The 25,664-nt window shown below is 40.2% G+C and overlaps 3 protein-coding genes across 3 annotated transcripts in view; 2 read left to right on the forward strand and 1 right to left on the reverse strand.

Annotated features, from left to right (window-relative positions):
* mitfa (melanocyte inducing transcription factor a) overlaps positions 1–3,510 on the forward strand; it is a 28,824-nt gene extending 25,314 nt beyond the window's left edge. Inside the window, exons 6-9 of the mRNA XM_047338621.1 lie at positions 195–251; positions 641–716; positions 932–1,079; positions 2,070–3,510. Of these exons, the coding sequence (XP_047194577.1) occupies positions 195–251; positions 641–716; positions 932–1,079; positions 2,070–2,471 (683 nt within the window). The 3' untranslated portion in view covers positions 2,472–3,510. The remainder of the gene's footprint in view (positions 1–194; positions 252–640; positions 717–931; positions 1,080–2,069) is intronic.
* A 1,410-nt stretch (positions 3,511–4,920) lies between these two features.
* eevs (2-epi-5-epi-valiolone synthase) lies at positions 4,921–8,479 on the reverse strand. Its single transcript, XM_035151710.1, has 5 exons — positions 8,340–8,479; positions 6,309–6,942; positions 5,764–6,003; positions 5,344–5,596; positions 4,921–5,030 (listed from the first exon to the last, which is right to left on the reverse strand). Exons 1-5 carry the CDS (start codon positions 8,477–8,479, stop codon positions 4,921–4,923), a joined length of 1,377 nt encoding a protein of 458 aa, XP_035007601.1.
* Positions 8,480–12,517: 4,038 nt separating this feature from the next.
* On the forward strand, positions 12,518–25,432 carry zgc:113054 (uncharacterized protein LOC541322 homolog). The gene is made up of 11 exons (XM_035153392.1): positions 12,518–12,724; positions 15,502–15,691; positions 15,779–15,870; positions 15,956–16,188; positions 17,231–17,467; positions 17,550–17,624; positions 17,723–17,939; positions 18,698–18,906; positions 20,271–20,343; positions 23,317–23,434; positions 24,895–25,432. Exons 1-11 carry the CDS (start codon positions 12,709–12,711, stop codon positions 25,088–25,090), a joined length of 1,656 nt encoding a protein of 551 aa, XP_035009283.1. The 5' UTR covers positions 12,518–12,708; the 3' UTR covers positions 25,091–25,432.
* The last annotated feature ends 232 nt before the right edge of the window (positions 25,433–25,664 follow it).

Here is a 25,664-nt window from a genome sequence, read left to right on the forward strand (position 1 = left end):
CATGCATAATATTTTTAGTAGTTGTGATAATGTTGCATAATGTGGTAAATTAAAAGATCTAAATGTGTAAAGTTGCAGACATGTTAAAATGTTACGATGCAACCATTTTATATAACCACCGTCTTATTAGCCCTTTAATTAAATGATGATGATTTTCTCAGACTCTGACGTTCACGTTTCTCTTTGCTTCACAGAGGCTGAGGTTCGTGCTATGGCTAAAGAGAGACAAAAGAAGGACAACCACAATTTAAGTAAGTCCAAACAATACCATTTTTAAAGCTCAGACTCTCAGTTAATTACCTGATACATACTTATTAATATGCAGTAGTTCAAAAGCAAAATGACAGACTGCATTTCAAGTATAAAATGATAAAATAGATCTCCTAAAGGAAATCGGTGCAGTGTTATTTTAATATTTCCATTATTTATATGTCTTTAGCACTTTTGGAGTCATAAATTGGCAAATTTGAAATATCAAACTTTTTAAATGAGTTGGAATTACAAAATAAAAATGTTTTTAATTTGCTTTATTATTTATAATTTTATTTGATGTATACTGATTTGTTCTATGATCTGTATTTAAACCTACTTAGACTGATTGAGCTGATAAGTTGAACTAACGGTGTCATCCATTTTGAAGTTGAACGAAGACGGAGATTCAACATCAACGACCGCATCAAAGAGCTGGGAACTTTGATCCCCAAGTCAAATGACCCGTGAGTACTTTCTGTTTGTGTTTATGTGTGTGAGTGTTTGTCTGTCTGTTCATTAGCTTTGTCATCTACATCCTGCTCCTCATGCGTCCATGTGTGCTTAACTTGTGAAGGCATGACTGCCCAGAGCAGCTGTGAAGAATCCCGTGCTGTTCTGGTCAGCTGGTCAGCCAGTCAGCTGACTCTGACTGTAGATCTTTGTCTCCTGCACACCCCAGAGACATGCGCTGGAATAAGGGCACCATTCTGAAAGCCTCGGTGGACTACATCAGGAAGCTGCAGCGGGAGCAGCAGAGAGCCAAGGAGCTGGAGTGCAGACAGAGGAAGGTGGAGCACGCAAACCGTCACCTGATGCTGCGTATACAGGTGTGTTATTCTACAGAGAGGGCGAGAGAAGCAAAATACAAAGTGAAAATATCAAGGCATGTAAAAAAAAAAGTGCATCGAAACAAACAATCCAAGACCCACACACAGTACTTCACTAATACACGTTTAGTGTTTTGGGGTATTTAGATCATCTGTGCAACTACTAGAGGCCAAACTTTAGGCCATAATTCATAATATATAATAATACCATATTAATATTACACGTGCTTCTACCTATGTCCAGTGGAGGAGTAAAAATGTATTGAACAATTTTTGTCTCATTGTGATTAAGATGAGACGACCAGTACCACTCTCATGTCTGTCTATTAAACATACTGCAAGTAGCTGGTTAGCTTAGCTTAGCATAAAGACTGGAAACAGGGGGAAACAACAAGCCATGCTCTGTCCAAAGGTAACTAACTATACCAGTTCCAGCTCACTAATTTATACAGTGTAACATGTTGGTTCGCAACAGCTCTACAACAAAGTTAAATCAAAACTCCAGGGTCAGAAAACCTGAGCTTCTGTACATTTTTGCAGAACTTAAGAATAATAATAAGAAGAAGAAACTCACACAACCCTCTTTTTATTTGGTGCCATGTAAAACAAATGTGATCATGACATATTGAGGTGAAATTTGGAGGTGCCTTTAAGCGGGGCTTTTTTAACTTTGGAAAGAGCCAGACCATTCGTTTCCCTCACAGTCTTAAGCTAAAGTAACTGCCTGCCACCCGTAGCTTCACATTGACCATATTAATGTGCGAGTGGTATCTATTTTCCCATCTATCTCTTCCCAAGAAAACAAATAGGCACATTTTCCAAAATGTTGAATTATTCCATTACGCTTGTTTAGTCCCTATCCACTGACAAATCTATTACTGGTGCCATTTTATGCTTTAATCTGATAAAATGGGTTTATAATTTTTTTTCTCCAAATCTGGCATTAAGTTTAAAAGTGTTCATATTTTGTTTGATTGTTCATTCATGAAGGAGTTGGAGATCCAGGCCCGCGCTCATGGTCTTACAGTGGTGTCATCCCCATCTGTCTGCACGTCAGAGTTATTGGCCCGAGCCATTAAACAGGAGCCCGTCCTTGGCGACTGTCCCGCAGACCTCTACCAGCACAGCTCGGACCCCGACATGTCCCCTCCAACCACACTGGACCTGAACAATGGCACCATCACCTTTGACCAGATCCCTTCAGACGGTGGGGACCCCGGCCCCTATGGAAACTCCAGGACCTGTAAAATGAAGGAGTTGGTGAGGGACAGCCTGTCGTTGATTTCCTCGAGTGATCCCCTGCTCTCCTCTATGTCCCCAGACGGCTCCAACAACGCCAGCAGCCACCACAGTTCCAGCTCCAGTATGGAGGAGAAGGAGCACAGCTGTTAGCATCCTCCATCTGTAGCAGCCCATTAATGAGGCGCCTACATTATAGTGACTTAAAGGTATCCACATGACGGAGTGGATGAAGGAACTGAGAAGCTCATTTCATCTTGATCTCATATTTTTATCATTGTTTGCTCAAATATTGCTGAACTATTTTTATTTTGTTGCATTTCTCCATCGTGCACTCTATTGATACAGTCATATGATCTCGATTCCACACAGATGGACAGCTCAGAATTACTTGACAAGCAAATACAAGGCTGCTGAGAAATGTCTGCTGTCAGTATAGATTAGTCAACTTGATAATTTTACAGTTTTTAGCCTTTTTAATTGTTGTCTTTTTTAACTTTTGATATTTCTAGAGATGCATACAGTGTACTGAGCTGTCCTTGGCAATTGGGATAACATACATGTGAAAACATACTTCACATGTATATATGATGTATATAATATTGAGAGAGAAGTGCAAAATGTTGATATTCAAACTTACTAGAAGACATTTTTTGTTGACAGGACGTAAAATTCTAGCTTCTGATTATTCAATTGTAAAAAAAATGCATATAATTACATATGAAGTATAAATAGACTTGTTTCTAAACATATTTATGTTTGTATTATTTAAACTCCATGCCCTCAATATGTTTTGAAGAACTGACACATCGAACGGTGACCAAATGAGAAGTATTGTTGTTAATATGAGGTATAATATTATTACTATCATTTATTTATTTTTATTATATTTTTTCTTTTTCTATTCACAGAGAGCTTGTTGTGTTTGTATCAGTTCTCAAGATTGTTTTTTTCTCTGAGGAATTTAAAACATCTCAAAAACACATCATTGATCTTTTCCTATTCTCACTTGTTGTCAGACATCCGAAATTTTCCGAATTTGTACTTATGGGCTGGTTTTTATAAAGAGAATTTAGAAACATGACAATATAGTGTAAATGTACCTTATATTGATAATGTATGACGGTATTTTTTAAACTGTGGGTCTGGTTATAAGAAAAAAACCAATTAAAAGAATCCTGGTTGTAACATATTTGAATTCCGGAAACCATCTTACTTTGTTTAAAATTAATTTAAAATGTAAGAAATAAAATAACATAAAAATGAAAATATTATTCATATGCTAGGGCTCACAGCAGCCTTTGTCACAAATGTTTCAGTTGCTTTGTTGACCTGCACCACTTGTTTATTTCATCATTACCTTGCATAACTCTGAGAAAAGGTCCATGTACACAGAGAGAAATTATTTTTGTTACGCCTCACACCTGTGACAGCCATGGACAGTTATGTTCAAGTTTTCTGTCCATCCCTTTTTCATGAACACCTTGAGGTAGTGTCCTGAAACTTGGTACAAATGTTCACTTGAACTAAAGACTCGAAAACATGTTATAATCAAGAATTCATGAATTGATTTTTGGTAAAATTCACTCAATATCTTTCATTAAATCCCTTCTATCCCTTAAACAACCATCTCCCAAAAAGAATTGAAAAAACATTCAATGCATTGATTTCACTTGTCCATGAAGATAGTCATAATTAATAATGAACAATGGGTCATTTTGGCAATATATCATCTAAGATCTTCCTCTTTGTACTAGCAGGAAGAATATCATCATGGCTAAGGTCTGTTCTTTTATCTTCGAGTATTAGCTTGCATTTTGAAAATTAGTAAGTGGACAAATTTGCAAATGTCAAAATTTGGTGTCCTTTAATGCATAAAATATGCCACACCAAGTATTTCTTTTTAAAGCTGTGGCCACTTTTGAGAAAGATGAAGTCAAACTTTCACATAAAGAAATAGCCAGGCCTATACCGAGGTTGTGTTATTTAGTAAAAAATAATTTAACAACCCCTAAGAAATATTAATTTTTTTCTGGTTATCAGGCTTTTCAGATGGGTGATTAAATTGTACAGCTAGTGGGATTTGGGCTCCCCTTCACTTTAGGCGATGGTGGTAAACCAGTGGAACTTATACGCACGCCCTCAAGCTTCACTAATCATTATTAATATTAGCTTTAGCTTCTCATCATGCAAAAGACACATATATTTTTTTCTGATGAGCTGCTGGAGGGCTGAAAGCAAAGAGTTTTGGATTTAAATGTCAGGAGGCCTGAAAAACTAATGTTGCATGAAAAAATTATCTTGTGTTTAATGAACAATAAAAAGCTTTAATGAAGTTTTAGGGTATATTTCACAGTCATAACAGGGGTGTGGTTAGCAAGCAGCTTGCTTTGGTTATACATACAGTTAATGAAAATCAAACTGTTAAACAAACTCAAACAACTCTTTTCTGTTTTGATTGTTGTCAAATCAAAATTTAGGTTACATATTCTCACTCTTTGCAGAGAAATTATTATGAAAACACGTGATGGACAAAAGACTGTTGCTCAAATGCAGTGGGTAAATGTTCTACAGCTATTTTCCGATGAAAAAAAAAGAGTAGCTACAGTTTTACACTTCGGATTGAACTGGTGCAGTGGCTGACGCTCAGCTCGTCACGCCATTTTTCGTAAGCTCTGTGCAGGGTCTCATAAGATGTGTCATTAAAAATGTCTGCAAAGAAAGAAAGAGCATTAACAAGACTGTACATATACAATATTACATGAGCTCTGGGTAACATAAGAATACACTCATGCAAAGCATCTTATCCGGGGGAAAGAATATACAGGTATATATATATTTTTTTTGAAATACAGACTGATATGAGGCTGGCCAAATATTGTGACGGGCCTTTTTCCAGTATGTTAATGGTTTGCTAACATTTTACCAACTGAATGATATACTCCCTGTATGCATGCTCAGCTTCAGGCTGTTTGAGGACTATGCTACTGCTCCTGTTTTGCAAGTTCACCCTGATGATTCTTACCTGCTTGCCCAAGACCAACAGGCAGAGGCATTCTGATGAGGCCACCAGAGTGCTTCAGTCTGTCCTGCAGAGACTTCTGTATGAGCTCCATGGTGCATGCCTCATGCCAGACGGGGAGCTCCAGGCCCACCATGCAGCTGATGATCCTTTGCTTCTCCTCCTCTGTCAATAGACCACTCTCTTGAGATACGTAAACCATGTAAGACATATCAATGTTCACTGCCTCACCATGCAGGAGAGATGGGAGAACTTTCTGTATGGAAAAGACAAGTTTGACAGTATGAGGGTGTGGGTATTTGCTTTCAAAATGCAATGCGCATATTAAGATGTAAAAATGTACATACAACTTCTTTTTGAGAATCACATGTGGGCTGTAAGTGTCATAGTGTTGAGCTGTGTCTGCCTTAAAGGATCAATTACCATCTCTAATGCTGGACTGATTAGGTGTCCAAAGTCCACAAGTCTGTTTAGGTCATCTTCCCAAAGGTTGGGGGCAAGCTCCTCGAGCATAGTCGTGATGGCTAAACGAGTTGCCCTCGATGCAGCCTGGAGGCGGTTGTGCCCATCTATGCTTTTATCAGTCTGGAATTTAGTGTCCAGCAGCATAAGACCATGCTTCTCAAGGAGCTCAAAGAGGCCTCTGTGCTTCATCAAGGCCATCTGTAAAAGCAGCAGGCAAAACACATAGAAAGCATAGTAAGTAGGTTATCTACTGAAAATGGCTAGTGTTGAATAATATTGAATGTAGAGTAAAGGTTTCTGAAGAATTCCAAAGAGGTCAAAACTCCAAAACACTCACGAATATAGAACACCTTTATTTTCTTCAAACACTTTGGTCTTACAATAAAGCTGTCCTTTCTACTTCAAGTGTTGCAATAACGGACACACAAGGTTTTTCCACCTCTTTAAATATTACATATTGTATTATTATATAGAAAGTAATGGTATTAGCAGATGATCATTACTTTTAACATCTCCGCCAGCCCGTTGGAGATGTGCCTTCGAGGAATGGTTTGTATGAAGGACAGGTCCAGGAAGACAGCAACGGGTGGAACGTAGGCACCGAGCTTATTCTTGCAGTTTGCAAAGTTAACCCCTGTCTTTGCCCCCACACTCGCATCGATGTACGAGAGCAGGGTGGTCGGGACTCTGATGTAAGGAGTGCGTCGCCTGTAGAGTGAGGCGGCCAGGCCGACAATATCAAGGCACACTCCTCCACCCATGGCGATGATGGGCTCCTTGCGCCGGTCAAGGGAGAAGTTGTTGACCTCCTCTATGATCTTCAAGGCTATGTCCATGGATTTGTTCTCCTCAGTGGTGGGTAGAGCCAAGATCTTGTACAGGACATTGTTGGCCTCTAAGTACTCAGTCAGCTTGGAACCGTAGATTTTGTAGACCTCCTGGTCAACGACTATGAAGCGTTTGAGTGGCTTGCTTGATTTTTTAATGTCCTCCAACTGCTGCGGGTCGGTGATTTGACCCAGCAGGAGTGTGTCGTTGCATGGGTCCAGCAAGTTGTGAGTCTCGGTTACCTTGTAGGTGAAGACAATGGGGCTCACCACTGTCCAAGAGGTGCCCTGCTCTGTGATGCTCTCATAGCTGCCACAAAACACACATGAAAAAATGCATTATTATTTAACGGGTACTATATCAGCACTTTCAGAGGACAATGTTCTGTTTCTGCAGAATATATAGTGGACACAGTGAGAGTATCAGGTCTTTTTTGTGTGTGTGAAATAGTTGCACAAGACGAAAAAGACTGAAGCCAAAGCAATGACTTTAAAATAACTTTTGGAATCAAGCATCAGAATACTAGTACTTCAAACATGAATCAATATTTATTCAGTCACTACTTGAATGTTACACTTTTCAAGAATGCATTTATCTAACTGCGGTTGAATCAACCATAATGTGCAAATTGTTCAAATCATATCAGCAACATCTGCTCCAACTGGGCCAAACCTCACCCAGCTGTAAAAAAAAAGCAGATTTTAAAAGGCTCCTTGTCTGTATTACCCAAATGGTTTCTCTATTACTGAGAATCCCTGTCTGAATTTCTAGGATCACATCTAGTTAGAACACCATCTCTTGGAGATTAAATGTCACTGCCTCCAAAAACTCTGGGTCCCTGTTTTGGCTAGAAGCTGAATAAACAAGGTCTTATCAGAGAGCACGGTTCATAAGAGAACACATATTGTAACACACGTTTCTCAACATTAGGGTTTCTTTTGTAAAAACTTGAGTTTTAGGAATATAGACAAAATGTAAGGAATTTTATCTTGAACTTCTACAGTACTTTTTTTTTTTATATAGTTATGCTGAGATGAAGGCTGTCTACCCTCAAGACAACTACATGAGCTCCAACGGCTGATGATGTTATTTCGATTGATTACAACAGAATCTTTGCACATTATCGGTTTCCCCTACAGACTGCTATCTGAGAGATACCTGAGAAAGTGTGAACTTAATTTGCTTCTACTATTGAAAATATTCAGTCTCCTCTGCTACACACACATTACAATAGACCAGGACTCCTGAGGAACATCTGCTGCTGCACTTTACAATCCTGACACTGGAGACGGTAGCTGCCTAAATTCAAGCTTACTGTAACCAGTTTTTTTAATACAGAATAGATGATGGTGTCGTCACATTTTGCATCGTGTGCATTCCATTGATTTAACCATGAACCTTCTTTCTGTGCAAATAGCAAACGTGAACTACGGCATGATTCTGGATGACAGAACAGACACTGTTTGTAAACATTAAACATTAGACCATGCTTCAGACAATGCTAATGTCAGAATGCAAAACTTACCTCTAAAATCGACATTGTATCTAGAAGGGACAAAATAAATATTACCTCTTGTAAGAAAAATAAACGAATTTATATTAAAAGGTTAAATAAGTAATACACAAATCCAAGATGAAGCATTTATCCTGCCATTTGTGCTATATTATTAAAAGGACTGTTAAGTGAAGTTCAATGTTAAACTCACATTTTTGCATCAGAAACACAGTCAGCTGTGTCCATGTTGGCCTTCGTTCCCCGGGTACGCTTCCAGGTACTTTTGACGCGCACTAAGCTGAACTCGGTTTTCTTTTCTTTGGCGTCGTTCTCCAGAGGTACCTTTCCCATTCTTGCTGTGGTGACTGTCACTTACAGATGTGAACAGATCTGGTTACAGACTTAATGAGTTCGAGGATTCTTTAGGTAGAGCGTCCTGTTTTGAGGCTGTGCCTTAGACAAGGGAGGAGCATCTTCTTACAATATGAGTGAACTCCTCACAGTTACACAAAATGTACTAACTTGAAGCCTGACATTACTTAACTGCATTATATGTTGATTATTAAGTAGAGATATGGTTATGGTCAAGAGAATGGCATAAGATTCTTATTTTACAAATTACATTTACAATATTTAAATCCCATTGACATGCTGTTGCTTTTGGGTGGCAGTGTTTTTAACCTTCAATAGCACAGTCTGCTTGCATGAAGATAAACAGCCTTGTAACCTTGTCAGTAATTTTCCAACTGGTTTGATTAGGATTTCTCAGAGTAAACATCAAGGTGAGGAATAATAATATTAAAACTGTGAAACTAAAAGTGTCCACTGTGTAAGTGATGTCGTTTTGAGTTGAATATGAATGCCGGGGCTTCCAGACACTTGGATGACACCACTGGAGCAGTATGGAGGCATGATATGTTTTTTTCTGTTGTTTTATTATGTCTGAAGAAGGAATCCCCAGTAATTTCAATCGTATTGGATTTGGCTGCAACACTGTTTACCCCTGAGACTCCTAATCCACAAAACAAAAGTGTTTTGTGGATTCAAAAACTTGACCCACCCCTCCATCGGCATAGTGGTGGGTAGATAAAGACTTTCCCTTTAATGTTACATTAGAACGCTGATAACAAGGATTCCAAAAATGTAAAAACAGTTCTCTTAGGGAGTATAGTTAGACTGATAGAAGCCACAAGGGCATCAAATGCTTGATGTCATAGTCTATTCCTTATCCTCCCCAGACGTCCCCTCACTTTCCTTCTTTAACATATCTCCGTTAAATAGTAAGTCTTTCACAATCTTCAGTCCAAACTGCCAGGACAACTGCACCTGTCATCAAGCCAAACCAAACTGTGTCTTCTGTTGGAAAAATGAATCATTCAATCAATAAAATGTATTTATTCAAAATAATTTTAGCTGGTGGTGAACCAGTGCTTGGTGCTCACACAGTACGACCTTCAGTCCAATGTTGCATTTAGCTAGGTATGGTAAGATTGTAGAACAAGGCCACCAATCATATCACTGTTAATTTCTCATAATACCCAGTTTCTTAACAGTGGGTCTCATATCCTAGTAAACAATATCAGTGAGACTGTATAGATTATAAACGATGCTGAAACCAAAAACCAAACGATACACACACCTACAGCAGGGGTTGGAACTGTGATTGACAGTTTAGTGGACATTGCCTTCTGGTTTAATTGTGTGAAGAGTTATGAAAAGGAGAGCTCAGTAAAAAACAAACGTGAGTTAGCGATTGCAAAGACTCGTTTTCATGTTTTATTTATTTTATTTTATACCAAAAAGTCACATTTGACAGTATATGACAAAGGAAGGAGTGGCATGCACTTTCTTTTATTACCTCCAAGGCGGGTTAGAATTTGGTCTCTGTCTGTCTGTTAAGCTGCTTTCAGACATGCATCAAACTCCGTAAAATCCTCCAGAGAAGGTGCATGTGTGAACGCAAAAGTATGAGTGAGAGGCTCCGCAGTTTCTGCAGACTTTATCTGTCCATAGAAAGTCAGGAGAATCCTATGTGAGAATACATTGGGGGATCGATGACGCCTCTATCATGCGAGACGCACTGTTTTCACTTTTTTAAAATACACTTAACATCAGCAGGTCGATACAGGCTATGTTAGTCTAATGCACAACTTTCATTTATTTATCTTTAAATCTGTATTTATATTTAGTTTCAGGACTCACGCTCGGTTACTTTTGTTACCTCATTCTACTTCGCACACCTCTATTTGCATTCATCTTTTACTTAAATGATCTGTGTTGTCAATATCTCCATTAGCAAAAACTAATTTACAGTGACAGCTTTTAGGCGTTCTGGTGGCTAGACTATCATTTGAATGCAGATTATGTGTAGTTGTTCTTGATTCTTTTTAATATTATTATGTTCTTGTGTTTGCTACTGGAATGCCAAAATTTCCCTCTGGATCAATATCTATTATCTATCTATCTATGTCATCTCCGCAGCAGAGTTAATATGTCACTTCCTGCCTCTGCCTGCTGCACCCGGCTGCTCCACCTCTCGCCTGAATAATGCGGAGGATTTGATGCTGTTGTGAACACGCCTGTGTGAGAACCTCCCGCTGTGTTGTGAATGTGTGAAAGGCAGACTGCGGCTAAACTCCATAACTAATTCTCCGGATCAAGTCTGAAAACAGCTTTAGATGGATAACCACAATAATTGGTGGAGCAATGTGGTATGGCTCAGGAAAAAAACCATTTGATTTCGGTGGGGATGTGGATCAGATCCAGGATTTATTTTTCATTTTCTTTAGTGTCTTATCTTGCTTATATGCTAAATGCCTTATAAATACAGTTGTGTATACAAGATCGAATATATGATACTGCATTCCCATATCAGCAAAGGAGACTTTGTCTTGGCGAGCTCAGACGGTGAAAATACACATGCACACAAAATGTATCATAGTGTATATACACATATATAAAATCTGAGCCCTTAAGAATTAAAAAATAACACTTGCAGTTTAGGGCGATAATCCGCAGTGTTTATCAGCATCAGAAACTCATAAAGAGCATGTAAAGGTTTATTTTAAAATCATATATTATATTTCTGTTTGACAAATTCAAAAGCTTCACACATGACATGTAAATGAAATTAGTTGAATGTTGTCCTCCCCTCTTTTTTCTATTTTTGTGGGCCATAACTCCCAGTTAAAAATATCCAGCCACACCAACTGGCACCCCAGTTATTCCAGGCACTCCATTCCGCTGGCCCATCACTCCCCCCAAATTAATTCTGATGCTCTGTCTGTCTTGCATTAATTGATATGGGCCCCGCCCTTCGAAGGGCCCGTTATTTACTTGCAAGAATTGAAGAATTCACCCAGTTTATTTTTCTCAAAGGAATAATTGTATGTATGTTGGAGACAAGCAACTGCATCACGGAGCAGGATTTGGTGTTGTATTCATAGAGAAGATATTTCTCATTTCAAATGTACAAAAAAGTTTAGGAGACCATCTTAGCACACTGGGCACAGGTGAGGGAGTTCATTGTATAAAATCAGCTTTAGATGGTTGGAGCTGTTGGGACACACATGAGCTCTGCTCTGCTTCAACTGTGTCATCCAAATCTGAAAATGTATTCTTTCTGTCCCTGTCTTTATGATCAAGTAGGCCTCATTTATCCTTGTGCATCTGCTGTTGTCTTCTCAACTTCCTCTGTGTTTCTATAACATTTGACTTGCCAAACACAAACACAAATCCCAAACACAAATTCTCTGTGTAAGTGACGTGGCTAACTTACATCAAATGTTTTATTGGAAAAATAACACAGTTTACTGTTTATCTTGCCAAAACTAGCCTAGCAACCATGTTCCCTACCTATTAGCTTGGCAGACTGCATCCTTCACACCTAACATGATGTGACAAAGGATTTGTAATTGTGGCGGCAGGGCCCAGCCTTCGTCAATGATTTAACTCAGGCTGTGTTTATATCAGTTAATAAATAACATACAGGGCTGTTCAAACCACTGTAGTGGAAGGACAAGGCAGAAATATAATATATTTATATATATATATACAATCTAAATTTTCAATTAAAGGAATAGTTTGTATGTCCAGTATGGCAGGATTGACACTCAATAAACATTTTAAAAAATCATAAAAGGAGCAGGCAACATATTTCACACATCACTTCATCAGATTTGCTACATTGATTTTAATCGCATTAAATACTCAGGTACTAATCATCAAACTGGGATATTGGTGTGTGCTGGAATTTGTATTCTTATTTGGCAAATAATGTGCTTGTTGACGTAAACATTTCCTCTCATTGAGGGGGGTTGGGGGGCACCTTAGGTCACGAATCTGGCCCCCGGATACTTAGAGCCGCCTCTGCTGCAGAGTGCCGTAGATCAGTGCTCGCTCACCCGACGCGGACACGTGCTGCGCGCTGTTGGATAACGCGCTAACTCGCACGTTCTGCAAACAACAGTCACTTTTCAAACTTTGAGCCCTGCTTCGCTGCGGAGACTGAACAACAACCCGGAGACTGGTGCTTGTCCTGAGGCTCCTCGCAGCTGCTGGAGGTCGTCCCGCCCATAAACATGTCGGCACGCAAAGGTAAAGACTGTTGTTTCATATACAAGTGTGAGAAATAAACTCCAGTGGAGCCTCGTTCGTCAGACTGCCTGTTACTACTGTCTGCCACATCTCCACACTGACACATGTTGACAGGTTCATAGTCCATAGAAAATATAACAATATAAAAAGTACATACAGTATTTTAAAGATTTATTGTGTATATATATATATATATATATACTAAAATACCCAGACAAAAATGTAAAAGTTCTATTCAAACTCCTTCTAAAGTTAAAGTATTAACCACTAAATGCCCTGGAAGTTCCGTATGTATAGTAAAAGTGATCCTTCTGAATTAGATGCATTAAACATGTAAATACTGTGTTTTTTGCTTCTGCTGAATCTTAATGACCTGATTTACATGTGGTTGTTTTTTACTGGTTCCCAACCTATTGATCACACCCCTCAGCAGGTCAGAAGGTAAATCTAAGGGGACATGAGATGATTAAAGACAAATTAAAACAAAGTTGTTTCAATTAATTTACTTTTTCTTTCCTCTGAAATGTCTAGTCTGTAGCTTTGGGGCCTCGACAAGTTATTGAGATGAAACCACATGAGCACTGAACTTACACTGCTTTTATTGTAAGAGGTCACATGTGAGAGCCCCTGGTTAACTCTTCAACAATAAGATCAACATGTGTATTTTTAGTCTTAAATCTGAATCTACATGGGAACTATAGTTGTCAAATACATGTAGTGGAGTAAAAAGTACAACATTTACCTCTGAAGTGTGGTGGAGTACCTCAATTCTCTACTAAAGGACTGTAGTTTAATGTCAATCTGAATTATTTTAATGAATCTGTAAATGATTGATATTGGGTCAATTACAAATTACGCTTCTAAAATGGTATTTTTAAAAAGTCCCTCTTGTCCAGGTATTCAGTATCTCAAGCCCCCAAATGTAAATTTAAAGATGGATAAACATCAACACAAAAAATAATGCATTCAGTACAATAAATATTTATATTACAACAATATGTTCACTTAAACCTATTATTCAATGTTTTAAAATAATATTTACCTGGTTGCACCACCTGACTCACTTTTTATTTTTAAGTAAGTAGAGGAAAAAACAACTTAGTCCCAGTTTATTCAATTCTATTGTATAGTTTTATCTCTTTCCTTTTTCTGTTGTAATAATAAATGGAAATATTTGGCTTTTTGGAATGTTGGATAGACAAAGCAAGCAACTTGAACACATAACATTTTTGTGATCTGTAATATTCATTAAACAAACAATCCACCAAGGCCCAACTGCCCCCTCATGAAACAACATTTAAATTCACTAGATCTGGATTTTCTGGGACCTGCACCAAATTGCACACACTCAGAAATATCAGTCCCTTAAACATATCAGATTTTTTTCATCAAGATCCTTGAATTATTCTCAGAGATATCAACTAAAGATAGATTTTTTTATTTTTATCCGGGATCCACCACCTGATCCGAATCCACACTAAAATGTACTGGGTTCTTCCCTGACCCACACTGCCTCATTCTACCAGTTTTCATGGTAATCCATCCAGCGGGTTTTGTGTAATCTTGCTAACTACCAAAATACATAGACGTAGACACAACCTCCTAGTAATAACTGAGACTCAAGGTCGCCTTGTGATGGGATCACACCAGCGGTGACATCTGTCAACATGTTGATGTTCTGACCCATTAGTGCTCAGCAGATATTACTACATAATTACATGAGCACTCAGTAAAGTCATCATGAGATGGAACACGGCCATTTTCGAACTGGGCCTTTATTTTGATCTCAAACACACACATGTAAAGTTTCCTGACTGTGTCTTGCACACTGTTGCAATGACAAAGGCTGTTCAAAAACAGACAGACAGAAACTGTATATAAACCTTTGCCAAAGCATCTCCATCATATTACCTGGAGAAGGTATCGATAGTAGAGAGAGCAGCTGATTACTTTAAAGGGAAATCTTGTTATCTCGTGATGAAAACATCTTCTGGAGCCCCAGGTGTCTTACACAGATTCGCCAATAGGAGCTTAACATGTGGAGAATACACACGAGCAACACATACACTGTGTCACCAAGTTACTCAATTCTGATTCATCCTTGCGCCTGTGCAAAACTGACAATATGCCCAAATATACATATCATTCACAGGACCGCAGCACTTGTCCATACCACCGTGATGTCACCCATTGGTTTGTGAACTGCTGTTTTGATAGTTTGACATTTTGGCCAGCACCATCTTGGGTTTCTACCAATCATAGAATGTTAGCAGCTGTCAATCACACTGTGTCCATTCAGGAAAAGCAGGGTCAGTTTCAATAGAGTTCTACAGAAACAGACTTCTTTTGACAAGCAGTAGAGTCGCCCTCTGCTGGTCATTGGAGAGAATACAGGTTTTTAAATACAGTCTATGATCCATACACGTGTGAAGATTGGATTAAGCACCAAGCCCTAACAATAAATCACCTTCACCCAAGTCACAATATATATTTGATGCTGTGCTTCCGTATGTCCTCTCACACAGACGGTATATCTCATGAAGGGCACCACTATCACAACTGCTTACTCCTTCCACCACATCATATCTGTATGACCTTGTGTCTACGGCAACTGCTGCTGGGGACGGGGCCTGCTTTACCTCTATCAGTGTCTTCACAGCTGTCTTTGAGACTGACAATGAACTATTGTTTTCAAGCTTAAATCACATACAGACCTGAGGAGGGAGAAATTCCTTCACAATGACTAAACTGAAGTTGACTTTGTGTTGTTTCCACAGTCCCTGACACCCCGGTGGAGGTCCTTGTGGACCTGCTAACGAAGGCCAGTGAGCTAGCTACATCAAGTGGTAATGTCCCTGAAGAGCTGACACGTCACTTGCAGAAGGCTCTGGACGTCGCCAGCGGTCTGGATGACTACATGGAGAAAATGACCACACAGGAGAGTGAACCTCTGGCAGAGCTGTTTAAGTATGTCCTACTGTGAATACACAATCATCCAAAGATTAAGATATACGAATAATAATGTTAACACCATAATACCATTATCATGTGTAGGGAAACAATATCTCATGACTGGGATCAAGTGCACAAGGAGGGTAAAACCATGTTCCGGCTTCCCAAAGAGTGCATCACTGGACATGTGGAAGGTTGGACATTTGCTACTCAGTGCTACTATATTCACTGATTTACCATTTAGTGATAACGTGCTCTCTGGTGTGTTTTTGGTGACAGGTCAGACCCTGAAGATGCTGATTCACATGAGTCAAGCCAAGAAGGTGCTAGAGATCGGGATGTTCACTGGCTACGGAGCCCTGTCCATGGCCGAGGGGCTGCCTGACGACGGCCACTTAGTCGCTTGCGAGTTAGAGCCGTACCTGAAGGAGTTCGCTCTGCCCTTTTTTGACAAGTCCCCACATGGCAAGAAAATTACTGTCAAAACTGGATCTGCCATGGACACTCTACAGGTGAGAGACAATAAGCCAAACACCACAGAAGGATAGTCAGAGAGTATTTTACAGATTTAGAGAGATCCTTAAGACCAGGGCTGATTAAAATATAGAGAGGTTCAGATAAAGAAATTCTCCTAGGGTCCAGAACTCTTAGATGTATTGAGTATAGCACTGTGTTGCCTCACAGCATAAAGGTTTACAGTTTGAATCCCCGTCTTTCTGTATGGACTTTGCATTTTCTCCCTGTGACTGTGGGTTTTCTCTAGATGCTCTGGCTTTTTTCCCACAGTCCAAAGACATAGAGACTGGGGTTAGATACCCCGCCTCTCACCACTTTGGTGGGCCACCCCCTATGACCCTCAAAGGATAAGTGGTATGGATGGATGGATGAGTCAATAACTATCAAAGCAAAGAAAGAATAAATCAATATTATTTAAATAATATCTTCGTCAGTTTTCACACTGAACTTTAGAGATTTTAGATAAGTACTCTAATAAAATGTTTCAATCTTTATTGTAGGAACAAATTAAAGCTGTAAATTAAGTTCCTTTACTTACTCATAACTTTTCTTACTTTTCTATGACTCACTTATCACAGTTTATTCTTCTTCCTATCATCTCCCCACCTTGTGAATCTCACTCACCGACTCTGGTCGGTCGTAATGGTCATCAGAATTCACAGATTTCATTGGCTGAGTGGCATCAGTGAGAGGATTTACAACAAATGCAGTTGTTCAGTGAATTTCCTGGGCGGCTGTATCAAGGCTAGAAAAGCTTTGCCGTTCAAAATAGAAACGCTCTGTTAAAATGTGACAGTTCTCAATGATATATCGGTTATAGGTTGGACACGTCTGGGCTCAGATCCAGACTGTGGTGCGACTTTTAGTGACCTCTGGTTTAGACAATTAAGATGACTCTTTTGCAAACTATTAACGCATTTACTATCGTAGCTGCTGTGCGTTATGTCACAGCAGCCAATGGTTAACACTGAGTCTGTCTTCATTTGTAAAACTGTGGAGCACGTGGCAGGTTTTCTAAAAACCATCTGTCCCCTTCAGGAACTGGCAGCTGCGGGTGAGCAGTTTGACATGATCTTCATTGATGCTGACAAGAATAATTACATCAACTACTACAACTTCATCCTGGACAACAACCTGCTGAAACTACGAGGTGTCATATGTGTAGACAACTCGCTGTTCAAAGCAAAGGTTTATCTTAAAGACACCACCGACGCCAACGGACTGGCGCTTCGAGAATTCAACCAGTTCGTCTTGAGTGATCCACGTGTGGAACAGGTTAAGTTTCAAACCTCTACATGAGAGTGTGTGTTTTACAGGTATTACATTTTTTTGTTAATGATGTCTGTCTTGTTTAAAGGTCATCATCCCCCTCAGAGACGGCATCAGTATAATCCGTCGGGTGTCTGTGGCCTCTGAATGCTCAAGGACACAGGTGCAGTTTAACCCCGGTGTTATAGAATCACACAGCTCACACATCACACTTTTTACAATAGCATCTTTCTCACTGCTCATGTCCTCTCTGGTTCTTAGTGTAAAATAACGGATGACGAGGTTTTCCGTGGGGTCAAGGGGCAGCCCATCCTCGACCGGATGCGTCTTGATGGAAAGGTGGCCTACGTGACAGGTGCTGGTCAGGGGATAGGCCGAGGATTTGCTCACGCCCTGGGGGAGGCTGGTGCGAAGGTGGCTGTAGTGGACATGGACAAAGTTAAAGCTGAGACTGTGGCCGAAGAGCTCTCCCTGAAAGGTACGGCATGCAAACACAACAAATATTACATTGCCATGTTGTGTGCCAACCAGCTGGTCAAACTTAGTAGTAGTAGTAGTAGTATAGTAGTAGTAGTAGTTGTATATATAGTTTACTTCATAATGAATTAATCTGCTGATTCATTAATTAATTGTTTAGTTAATCAATTTTTAGTCATTAGTCTTTTAGACTATTACAACTCATTTTATTCGGGTTTAAGCCAAAAATTATTTTCACGCCCTCAGCTTGTACACATCTGCTGAGCTTTTAATTGCTTGATTTTATTGACTACATTTGTTTTTATCATACATTGAAAAGTACTATAAAGTGTATTATTATTATTTTTTTTATTATTATTATTATTATTATTATTATACTTTCCCTCTGGGTGTGTGCACTTCGAATTTGTACCAAATGTCATTCACAGTTTTTGCTTCATGTCCAGCAGATGGCAGCATAGTAAAGGATAAGATATTTTCTAACTGATCAAACTTGTTCATGAAACTTTTCTCTGATCGTTGGGATTTTCTCTCCACTTTCCTTTTACAGAATTATATTTCATATACATTAGAAATAAATGGGAAATACATTTACCTGTAATATTGTTTAATCAGATTTTTTATCTTGTGTGTTTTATACGTTGTAAATCAAGTTTATCAAAACTACACTTCTAAAATGCCCATCGATAGAAGTTGTGCATTACTAAAGGTACAGTGTGTACAAAGTATTTTAACAGACGTCCCTGTTGTTTGATACAGGTATCAATGCCATTTCAATCACAGCTGACATAAGCAAATCAGATGACGTCCAGAGGATGATTGACACCATCGTCTCCAAATGGGGAGCGATCCACATCGGCTGTAACAACGCCGGCATCAACATGAACTCAGCCAGTGAAGACACCAGTTTGGAGGAGTGGGACCAAACCTTTAACGTCAACCTGAGGGGGACGTTCATGTGCTGTCAGGTGTGTGTCACTGAACGTAAAACACACTGTGTGTGTGTGTGTGTGTGTGTGTGTGTGTGTGTGTGTGTGTGTGTGTGTGTGTGTGTGTGTGTGTGTGTGTGTGTGTGTGTGTGTGTGTGTGTGTGTGTGTGTGTGTGTGTGTGTGTGACACAGTGAGACAGTTTATTCTTCACCTTATTGCAGTAGTGTGATGTGAAATTTAGAGACTTCCTGAAAAATCCACAAATAAATGTAGATTTATGTATTAAATTAAATCAAAGTTAAAGCTTCATTTATTAAACATTTATTTTTATATCACTTAACTCCTAAATATGTCCATAAGAATTTATCTCATTGCTGTTACTTTGAAACGCTTCGTAGAGAGGATTTTATTTTCCATGTGGAAAATCAGACAATTAAAATATATTGTTAATAAAATCTTCTTGGTTTCATTCAATTCTGCATCAATGCTGGATGCCACAGTTCACTAGAGAATGAGATACTCAGCCACCATCCTGTGGGGATTAGTTTAATCTGAAGGTTTTTCTTTGTTCATCTTTGGGAAACTGAGTGATCAGACACGACTGTGTTGAAAACGGCAGAAGAGAACAGAGACAGCATTAGGTAGACAAGTATTTCTGTTTTTATGGGTCATACCAGATTTGAAATGGGTTTAACATATATATATTTTAAAGAACGAGAATAACATTTTCTACTATGGGCCCAGGAGTATAAGTTTTATACTATTTTGTCCTATGAAAACTACTGTGAAAATCTCTAAAGCTTCCCTGTTTTCAGATTCTTCAGATTTACCGACGGCTTTTTCTTATAATGGCTTTAGAAGTGGGGGAATTTTTCGTCCCAATAATTGAACACTCAATCATAATTTATCTGAAATACTTAAAAGCAACAAATAGGATATCGACTGGATGCACTCTGTAGCAGGTACAAATGATCAAATGCAACAGAGCGACAGTGATAAAACCAAAATTCTTCTCATAAAATAATATTGAAGTAATATATGCTTTGTTAATATTTAAAAAAATAAAATTTAAGAATAAAATAAAATATGCTGAAAGAACTAAATTGGTTCTTGATGTTCCTTCAGTAGTCTATCTCTTTGTCTGACCTAATTATTGATGGTCCGACCAGCTGCTCTGTAGCAACTAAATTTAGTTCCACATTATCTAGTCGCTGTCAGTCATTTATTTCCATACATATGTGAGATGCTCCACCACAGCTTTAAAAGCCACTCACGTTTAACCACCATCTCTGAGTATAAACTGCATGTTTTTGTGTTGATCTATACTCGGGCCTTCTGTAGCATATCTGCGCCATAATGAGGTGTTTAATGTGTCTCTTTTCCCCCTGAATCCTTGCTTTAGGCAGCAGGTCGAGTGATGTTGAAGCAAGGATACGGCAAGATTATCAACACAGCCTCCATGGCCAGTCTAATAGGTGAGTGATGATTCTATTCCCCCACACTCTCTCTGGAGCCCCTCCATGTCTGCTTTTAATCTCTCCATTTGGCGTGGAGAGTTAGGCTGAGAGGAGGAGGGGGAGGAGGTGCAGAGTTAAATACTGTTTTGCTGTGCAGCTATGTGCGGGAGTGCACGTCGCATTAAGTAGTTTTTATCAGCAGACATGAAGTCATCATATCTGACTTACGATCGTTATACGGTTGCAGAGTTGAAATAAGAAAACATCAGCCTCATGTACGTCTTGCAGTTTTCATGTTTTAGAGAAAACTTAAGGTGAACCTGCACAATTAAAACAGGATTATGGAGCTTTACTTTTTTTTTTTCTCTCTTTTACCCCAGTTACACTGTTGTATAGAGATGCATCCACCCCTGCATACAATAAGCATAGCAGGAAATACATAGTGTTGTGATTGCGTCTCGCTGAAGCGCTTTTGCATCATAATAAACATCCCCTCTCTGCGGAGCTGTCTGGAGGATGTGGAAGGCAACCTGAGGTCCAACTTGGGAAGGGGGCGGGGTTCCTGTGCAGCGGCAGAACCTCAGCCTGTGCCAGCAGCCGTGTTTGAACAGCGGAAGAAACTTTTAGAGTTTAGCGTGAGCCCAGTAAAAGCCTTGTAATTCGCAGCGCCGGCGTAAACGGCGTAACATTCCTCCTCCAACAGGTTCCTCCGGAGAAACAGCAACACTTCATCAGCAGTATAGTCAAATCGCCAGTAAACCGCTGTGCCATATGGTCCCCAGTCCCGACTGCAGGGGCAATCTGTAAAACAGGAGCATGCTGGTAAATAGAGGCCGGCGTAAAAAAAATGATCAATTACTCACATTACGTGCAGTCCTTCAGGAATTTACTTTATTGGTCTGGACATCTGTTGTAATATTGTCATAATGTGTAATCAGATGGGACCTGTTCTAGCCAAGTGGAAGCCCAAAAAGCAGCCGTAAATGCCCAATTAAAATGCACAATGACAGCTTTTTGTCCATCTGCTGAATAGAATATGTGCTCACTAACACCCCTCCGCACACACACACACACACACACACACACACACACACACACACACACACACACACACACACACACACACACACACACACACACACACACACACGTCGACCATCAACCACCATTTTCCTTTTCTGAATAAATGCCAGCAGCTCAAAGACACCTAGGCAGGAAATATCCATGTCGATATGGTCACACTCGGGGCTGTGTGATGACCTTACTGAGAGATTTGTGACCCCCCCAACACACACAGACCTGCTGATCTGCAGCTGCTCGGTCGTGAACGTTAGCGCCACTATGGGAAAGGAGGGGCATCATTTGATCTCTCCTTATCTGCTCCGAAGAATTCGAAATGTAAAAGGCGTGCCTGATAAAGAACGTGTATTTTCCTCCACTTGAAATGGGCAATAAGTAGCAGGGTGAATGTTAAAGAGGGCTTTGGAGAATGCCCTCCTTCTACCTCCTCTTCCCTTCTCTGGGGATTACTGCTCTTTAAGACGGGCGAGAAAACATCAATGCAGGTTTATTTAAAGGATGAAGGCATTTTCTGAATGGTATTTTGGGGCTGTATCATCAGGTCTTGAGTGAGGATTAGTGCTGTTAGGCATTTTGAGCTGTGTTTCCTGTCCTGATAAGTCGGATTTCACCTTCAATCTGCGTGTAAGCCCTGGGCTCCGCTCCTCCTCGCCTGCTCCTCTGAGGTCCTAGCCTGCTCTTATCCAGCCCTGCCCAGCCCAACCTCACCTTCTCCCGCTATCTCTCCACACTCGCTATACACAATCCCGCTCAACCACATTCTCAGCCACGGAGCCTTTGTCCTAAAGTCTACATCTTATTTCTTCCCCACCTTCTACCTCTGTCCTGGGCAGGGATGGTCCAGCCTTTTCCTCTCCCCAGGACCGCTTCTCTGCCTCCTTGCAGCTGGCCGTTATTTATCATCCCCGTCTCACACTGAAGCCATTTGGCAGTCAGATCAGCAGGTGATGAGGTTAACTACTAAAGTTGTATGTAACTTGGAGCCTTCCTCATGATGATTAATCAACCGGTAGAAAATGAGCCCCTGTCCCGGCATCCCATGCAGTGTGCAGCATCTGTGATGGTCAAGGCAAACAAATGGCTCCCTGCCTTTGTTGCTGAGGACAGAGCATAACTGGACATTATAAGCAATTAATTTTACATGGCTTCATCTGCAGCGTCCCCCCTCCCCCTCCAGCCAGCTAATGGAAGCGCTTTTATGTAGTGTCCACAAGAAAGTGCATGAGCTGCAATACAAGATGTGTAGTGTGTGAGCACTCTTTGAGAAAGGAGCTGCTATGAAAGTAATGGTCGGGCAAGAGGCATCAGAGACGAATGGGTTGTGATGTACAGACGTCTTTTCTCAGAGCCTACGACTTTACCTGTTGACTTCCGAAATAATAAGAATCATCTATCTATTAAAAACAAACTTAAGACTTAAGCTTTAATCAAACCAAACTTGTGACCGTGTGTAATTATTCCACTTTATCTTATGTGATTTAGTTTACCTGCGGCTTTGTATTGTATCTAAGTGTTGCATTGTATAGTTTGATTTGTATAATATATTTTAATCATGTGCTATTTGCTTACTTTTACTGGCCAAAGGGTTTTAATCATGTGTTTGTTAGTTAGTGTTGATGGTGTGTAAATAAAACACATAAATTATCCATTTATATTTGTAATTATATAAGATAGGTCATTTTATTTTATGTCAGATATCAACGGATGAAAATTGGTTTGTACTACTAACTCTGCTTCATTTACAGTATTTACTCTGTTTGATGTGCACTGTCCCTAGCAAATACATAAATGAAAACATGAAGGAAAATATTTTAATCTATTACCTGCGAAATCAAGTCAAAGTACATGATGCAATAAGTATGATCTTAATGAATCTTTGTGTAACTGATTTCTCTTTCCTCTGCCCTGCAGTCCCTCATCCTCAGAAGCAGCTCTCCTACAACACGTCCAAGGCCGGAGTGGTTAAACTGACTCAGACTCTGGGCACCGAATGGATCGACCGAGGAGTGCGTGTCAACTGCATCTCACCGTGAGTGCCGTCTATTCTTGGCCATCTCTTCACTTGCTCGCTCGCGCAGTGTTTGTGCTGAAACGCCCCGGTCCACCTTCGAGTGTGGCGAGGATTCGAGCTGCCAAAAACGAGTGGTGATTAGCGTGTTTGCTTTCATATGAAGAGCCCCCATTTGAGAGCGATGCACTAATTTAAGTCCTCAAACAATGCATCAGTGCTTAATTAGATGACGTCTTGAGGGATGAATCAACCAAACACTTGCTCTAATTGTTCTATTCAATTAGGGAATCAAATTTGCAACCTCACTCAAAGTGTCGCTGCGACAATGGAGCCTTGTTTGTATCTATTTGTCTGTGAAGCTGAGCAGCGGGAAGAAAAGAGGAGAACACAGGAAGGGTTGTGTGTGTGTGTGTGTAGGGGGAGTCAGTGTGTGTGTATGTGTGTGTGTTAAGTGGAGCATCCCTTAGCCCCAGCCATCCCTGAGCAAATCCGTCCGGTGGCACCGGGCGAGCCGGGCCCAGCCACAGCCCCAGAACAAAGCCCTTGCACACGCTCAGCTTTATTTATCGGCAGCTTGTTTGCTAATTTTAATTTGCAAAGAAGCAATTCTCTCTCCCCCTCGCTAACTGGCTGTCTCAATGGGCCGCTGATTTCTTTGAAGTGACAGTCGGTAAATATGCATAAAAAAGGGACACAATTAGCGCTCGCGAGGTTGACTGGAGCCCTATTCCATTGGCAACTTTAGCCGCGGCAGTGATAAGCTGCATTATCTAGAAAATTGGCTGAGGGAAAACAGTACCTCTGATTGCCAGGAAAGGTTCCAGATAACAGGGCAGCTGAAGAGAAATATAATTGAGGTGGAATATGTTAACCAAGGTGTCACACGCTCCTTGGAAGTGCTAATTTAGCCAAATGTTGGAATTTCATATCAAGGCGCCGGGATGCATCGAACAATGATTCGGGCCTCGCGGCTTTTAGTCACTGTCACGTCGATTGTGTAGAAAGTCAGAAGTCGTCTCGTATTAGGCACAAACAGGCGTGTTGACATATTTATTCAAATGTGAGCCGTGTGATATTTCACTGGAGGAGGTGGAGGGGGACTGCATTGGCTGTGACGCGAGACAACGGACCAGCCACAAAAATAAAAGCAGCACAAAATGTCTTCACATGAATTCTATCTGAGTATTGTCCCTGCATCGGTAAAAAATGAGAGAGTTGTATTTAAGTAGTTAACCCAAAGGCTGTGAGCAAATTATGCCAAACGTCCCCTCGCACCCGCAGGCTCCTCCTGAGATGTGCCAGTCATTTACGTGCCACCAGTCCTACAGTAAGTATCAGAGAAGGCTCTCCATGCCCTTTCTTCGCAGGATAATTGGGTTTATTTTTGTCACCAAAGTGGTGGCTCTGAAACAACGCTGTCACTCCTGGCTCTAAACTGTGATGCCTTCTGATTTCATTCCTCCGTCTCTCTTTTTCAGGGGGATCGTTGACACCCCTCTCATCCACTCGGAGAGTCTGAGGCCTCTGGTGCAGCGCTGGCTGTCAGATATCCCTGCTGGTAGACTGGCTCAAGTGACAGACCTGCAAGCCGCAGTGGTCTACTTGGCATCTGATGCCTCCGACTACATGACAGGGCATAACTTAGTCATAGAGGGTGGGCAAAGTCTGTGGTAGAGGAGGGAGACGGAAACTTTGTTCCTCACTCACCTGGGATCAGTTTCAGAAAAAGGTGGCGTTCACATTATCTCTCTTTTAAGCACTTACAGGAGCATTATTTTATGCCCATACCAGTATTGAATTAAACATTAGAGCAATTTCAAAAAAAGTATTGTTACTGGATGTTTAGTTGTTGTTCAGCTCTGATCTATTTACGACAGGTCTCCTCCTGTATACGCTCAGTTTGATGTCACAACTGTTATAAATGTGTCAAATGTAACTTGTATGTGGGAAAAAACTGTGTCAGTAAGTTGAAAATTGAAGTGTAACTATTGAGTAATAAAATGGTGCAACAAACAGGCTTCTTGTTAGTTTTTTTTTTGTTGCTGACTTGTTTTAGAAAAGTCCAAAAGTGAAATGGAAAATCGTAACTCGTAAGAGTTTTGTCACAATTTCTGCTCCATATTCTCCTGACATTCGCATAAACTGAATTCTGTGTATATTTTGTGTCTTTAATGCTTTTGAAAGAAACTTGTCTTTTTCCACAAACTGAAAAGTAGGTTTTTTCATTATTATTGTTTTTTATATAAAT

Source organism: Hippoglossus stenolepis, chromosome 3 (genome assembly GCF_022539355.2).
Source record: "Hippoglossus stenolepis isolate QCI-W04-F060 chromosome 3, HSTE1.2, whole genome shotgun sequence".
NCBI classification, from domain to species: domain Eukaryota; kingdom Metazoa; phylum Chordata; class Actinopteri; order Pleuronectiformes; family Pleuronectidae; genus Hippoglossus; species Hippoglossus stenolepis.

What these genes read in the sequence shown, in the direction of transcription:
- eevs (XM_035151710.1), bottom strand. Translation starts at nt 8,479, where the DNA reads ATGGGAAAGGTACCTCTGGAGAACGACGCCAAAGAAAAGAAAACCGAG. An exon ending in TGTGTTTCTGATGCAAAAAT is followed by an intron (nt 6,943 to 8,339) that starts GTGAGTTTAACA and finishes GTTTTGTGGCAG; the next exon opens with CTATGAGAGCATCACAGAGC. An exon ending in TGTTGGTCTTGGGCAAGCAG is followed by an intron (nt 5,031 to 5,343) that starts GTAAGAATCATC and finishes CTTTCTTTGCAG; the next exon opens with ACATTTTTAATGACACATCT.
- zgc:113054 (XM_035153392.1), top strand. An exon ending in CATCACTGGACATGTGGAAG is followed by an intron (nt 15,871 to 15,955) that starts GTTGGACATTTG and finishes TTTTGGTGACAG; the next exon opens with GTCAGACCCTGAAGATGCTG. An exon ending in GTGATCCACGTGTGGAACAG is followed by an intron (nt 17,468 to 17,549) that starts GTTAAGTTTCAA and finishes TCTTGTTTAAAG; the next exon opens with GTCATCATCCCCCTCAGAGA.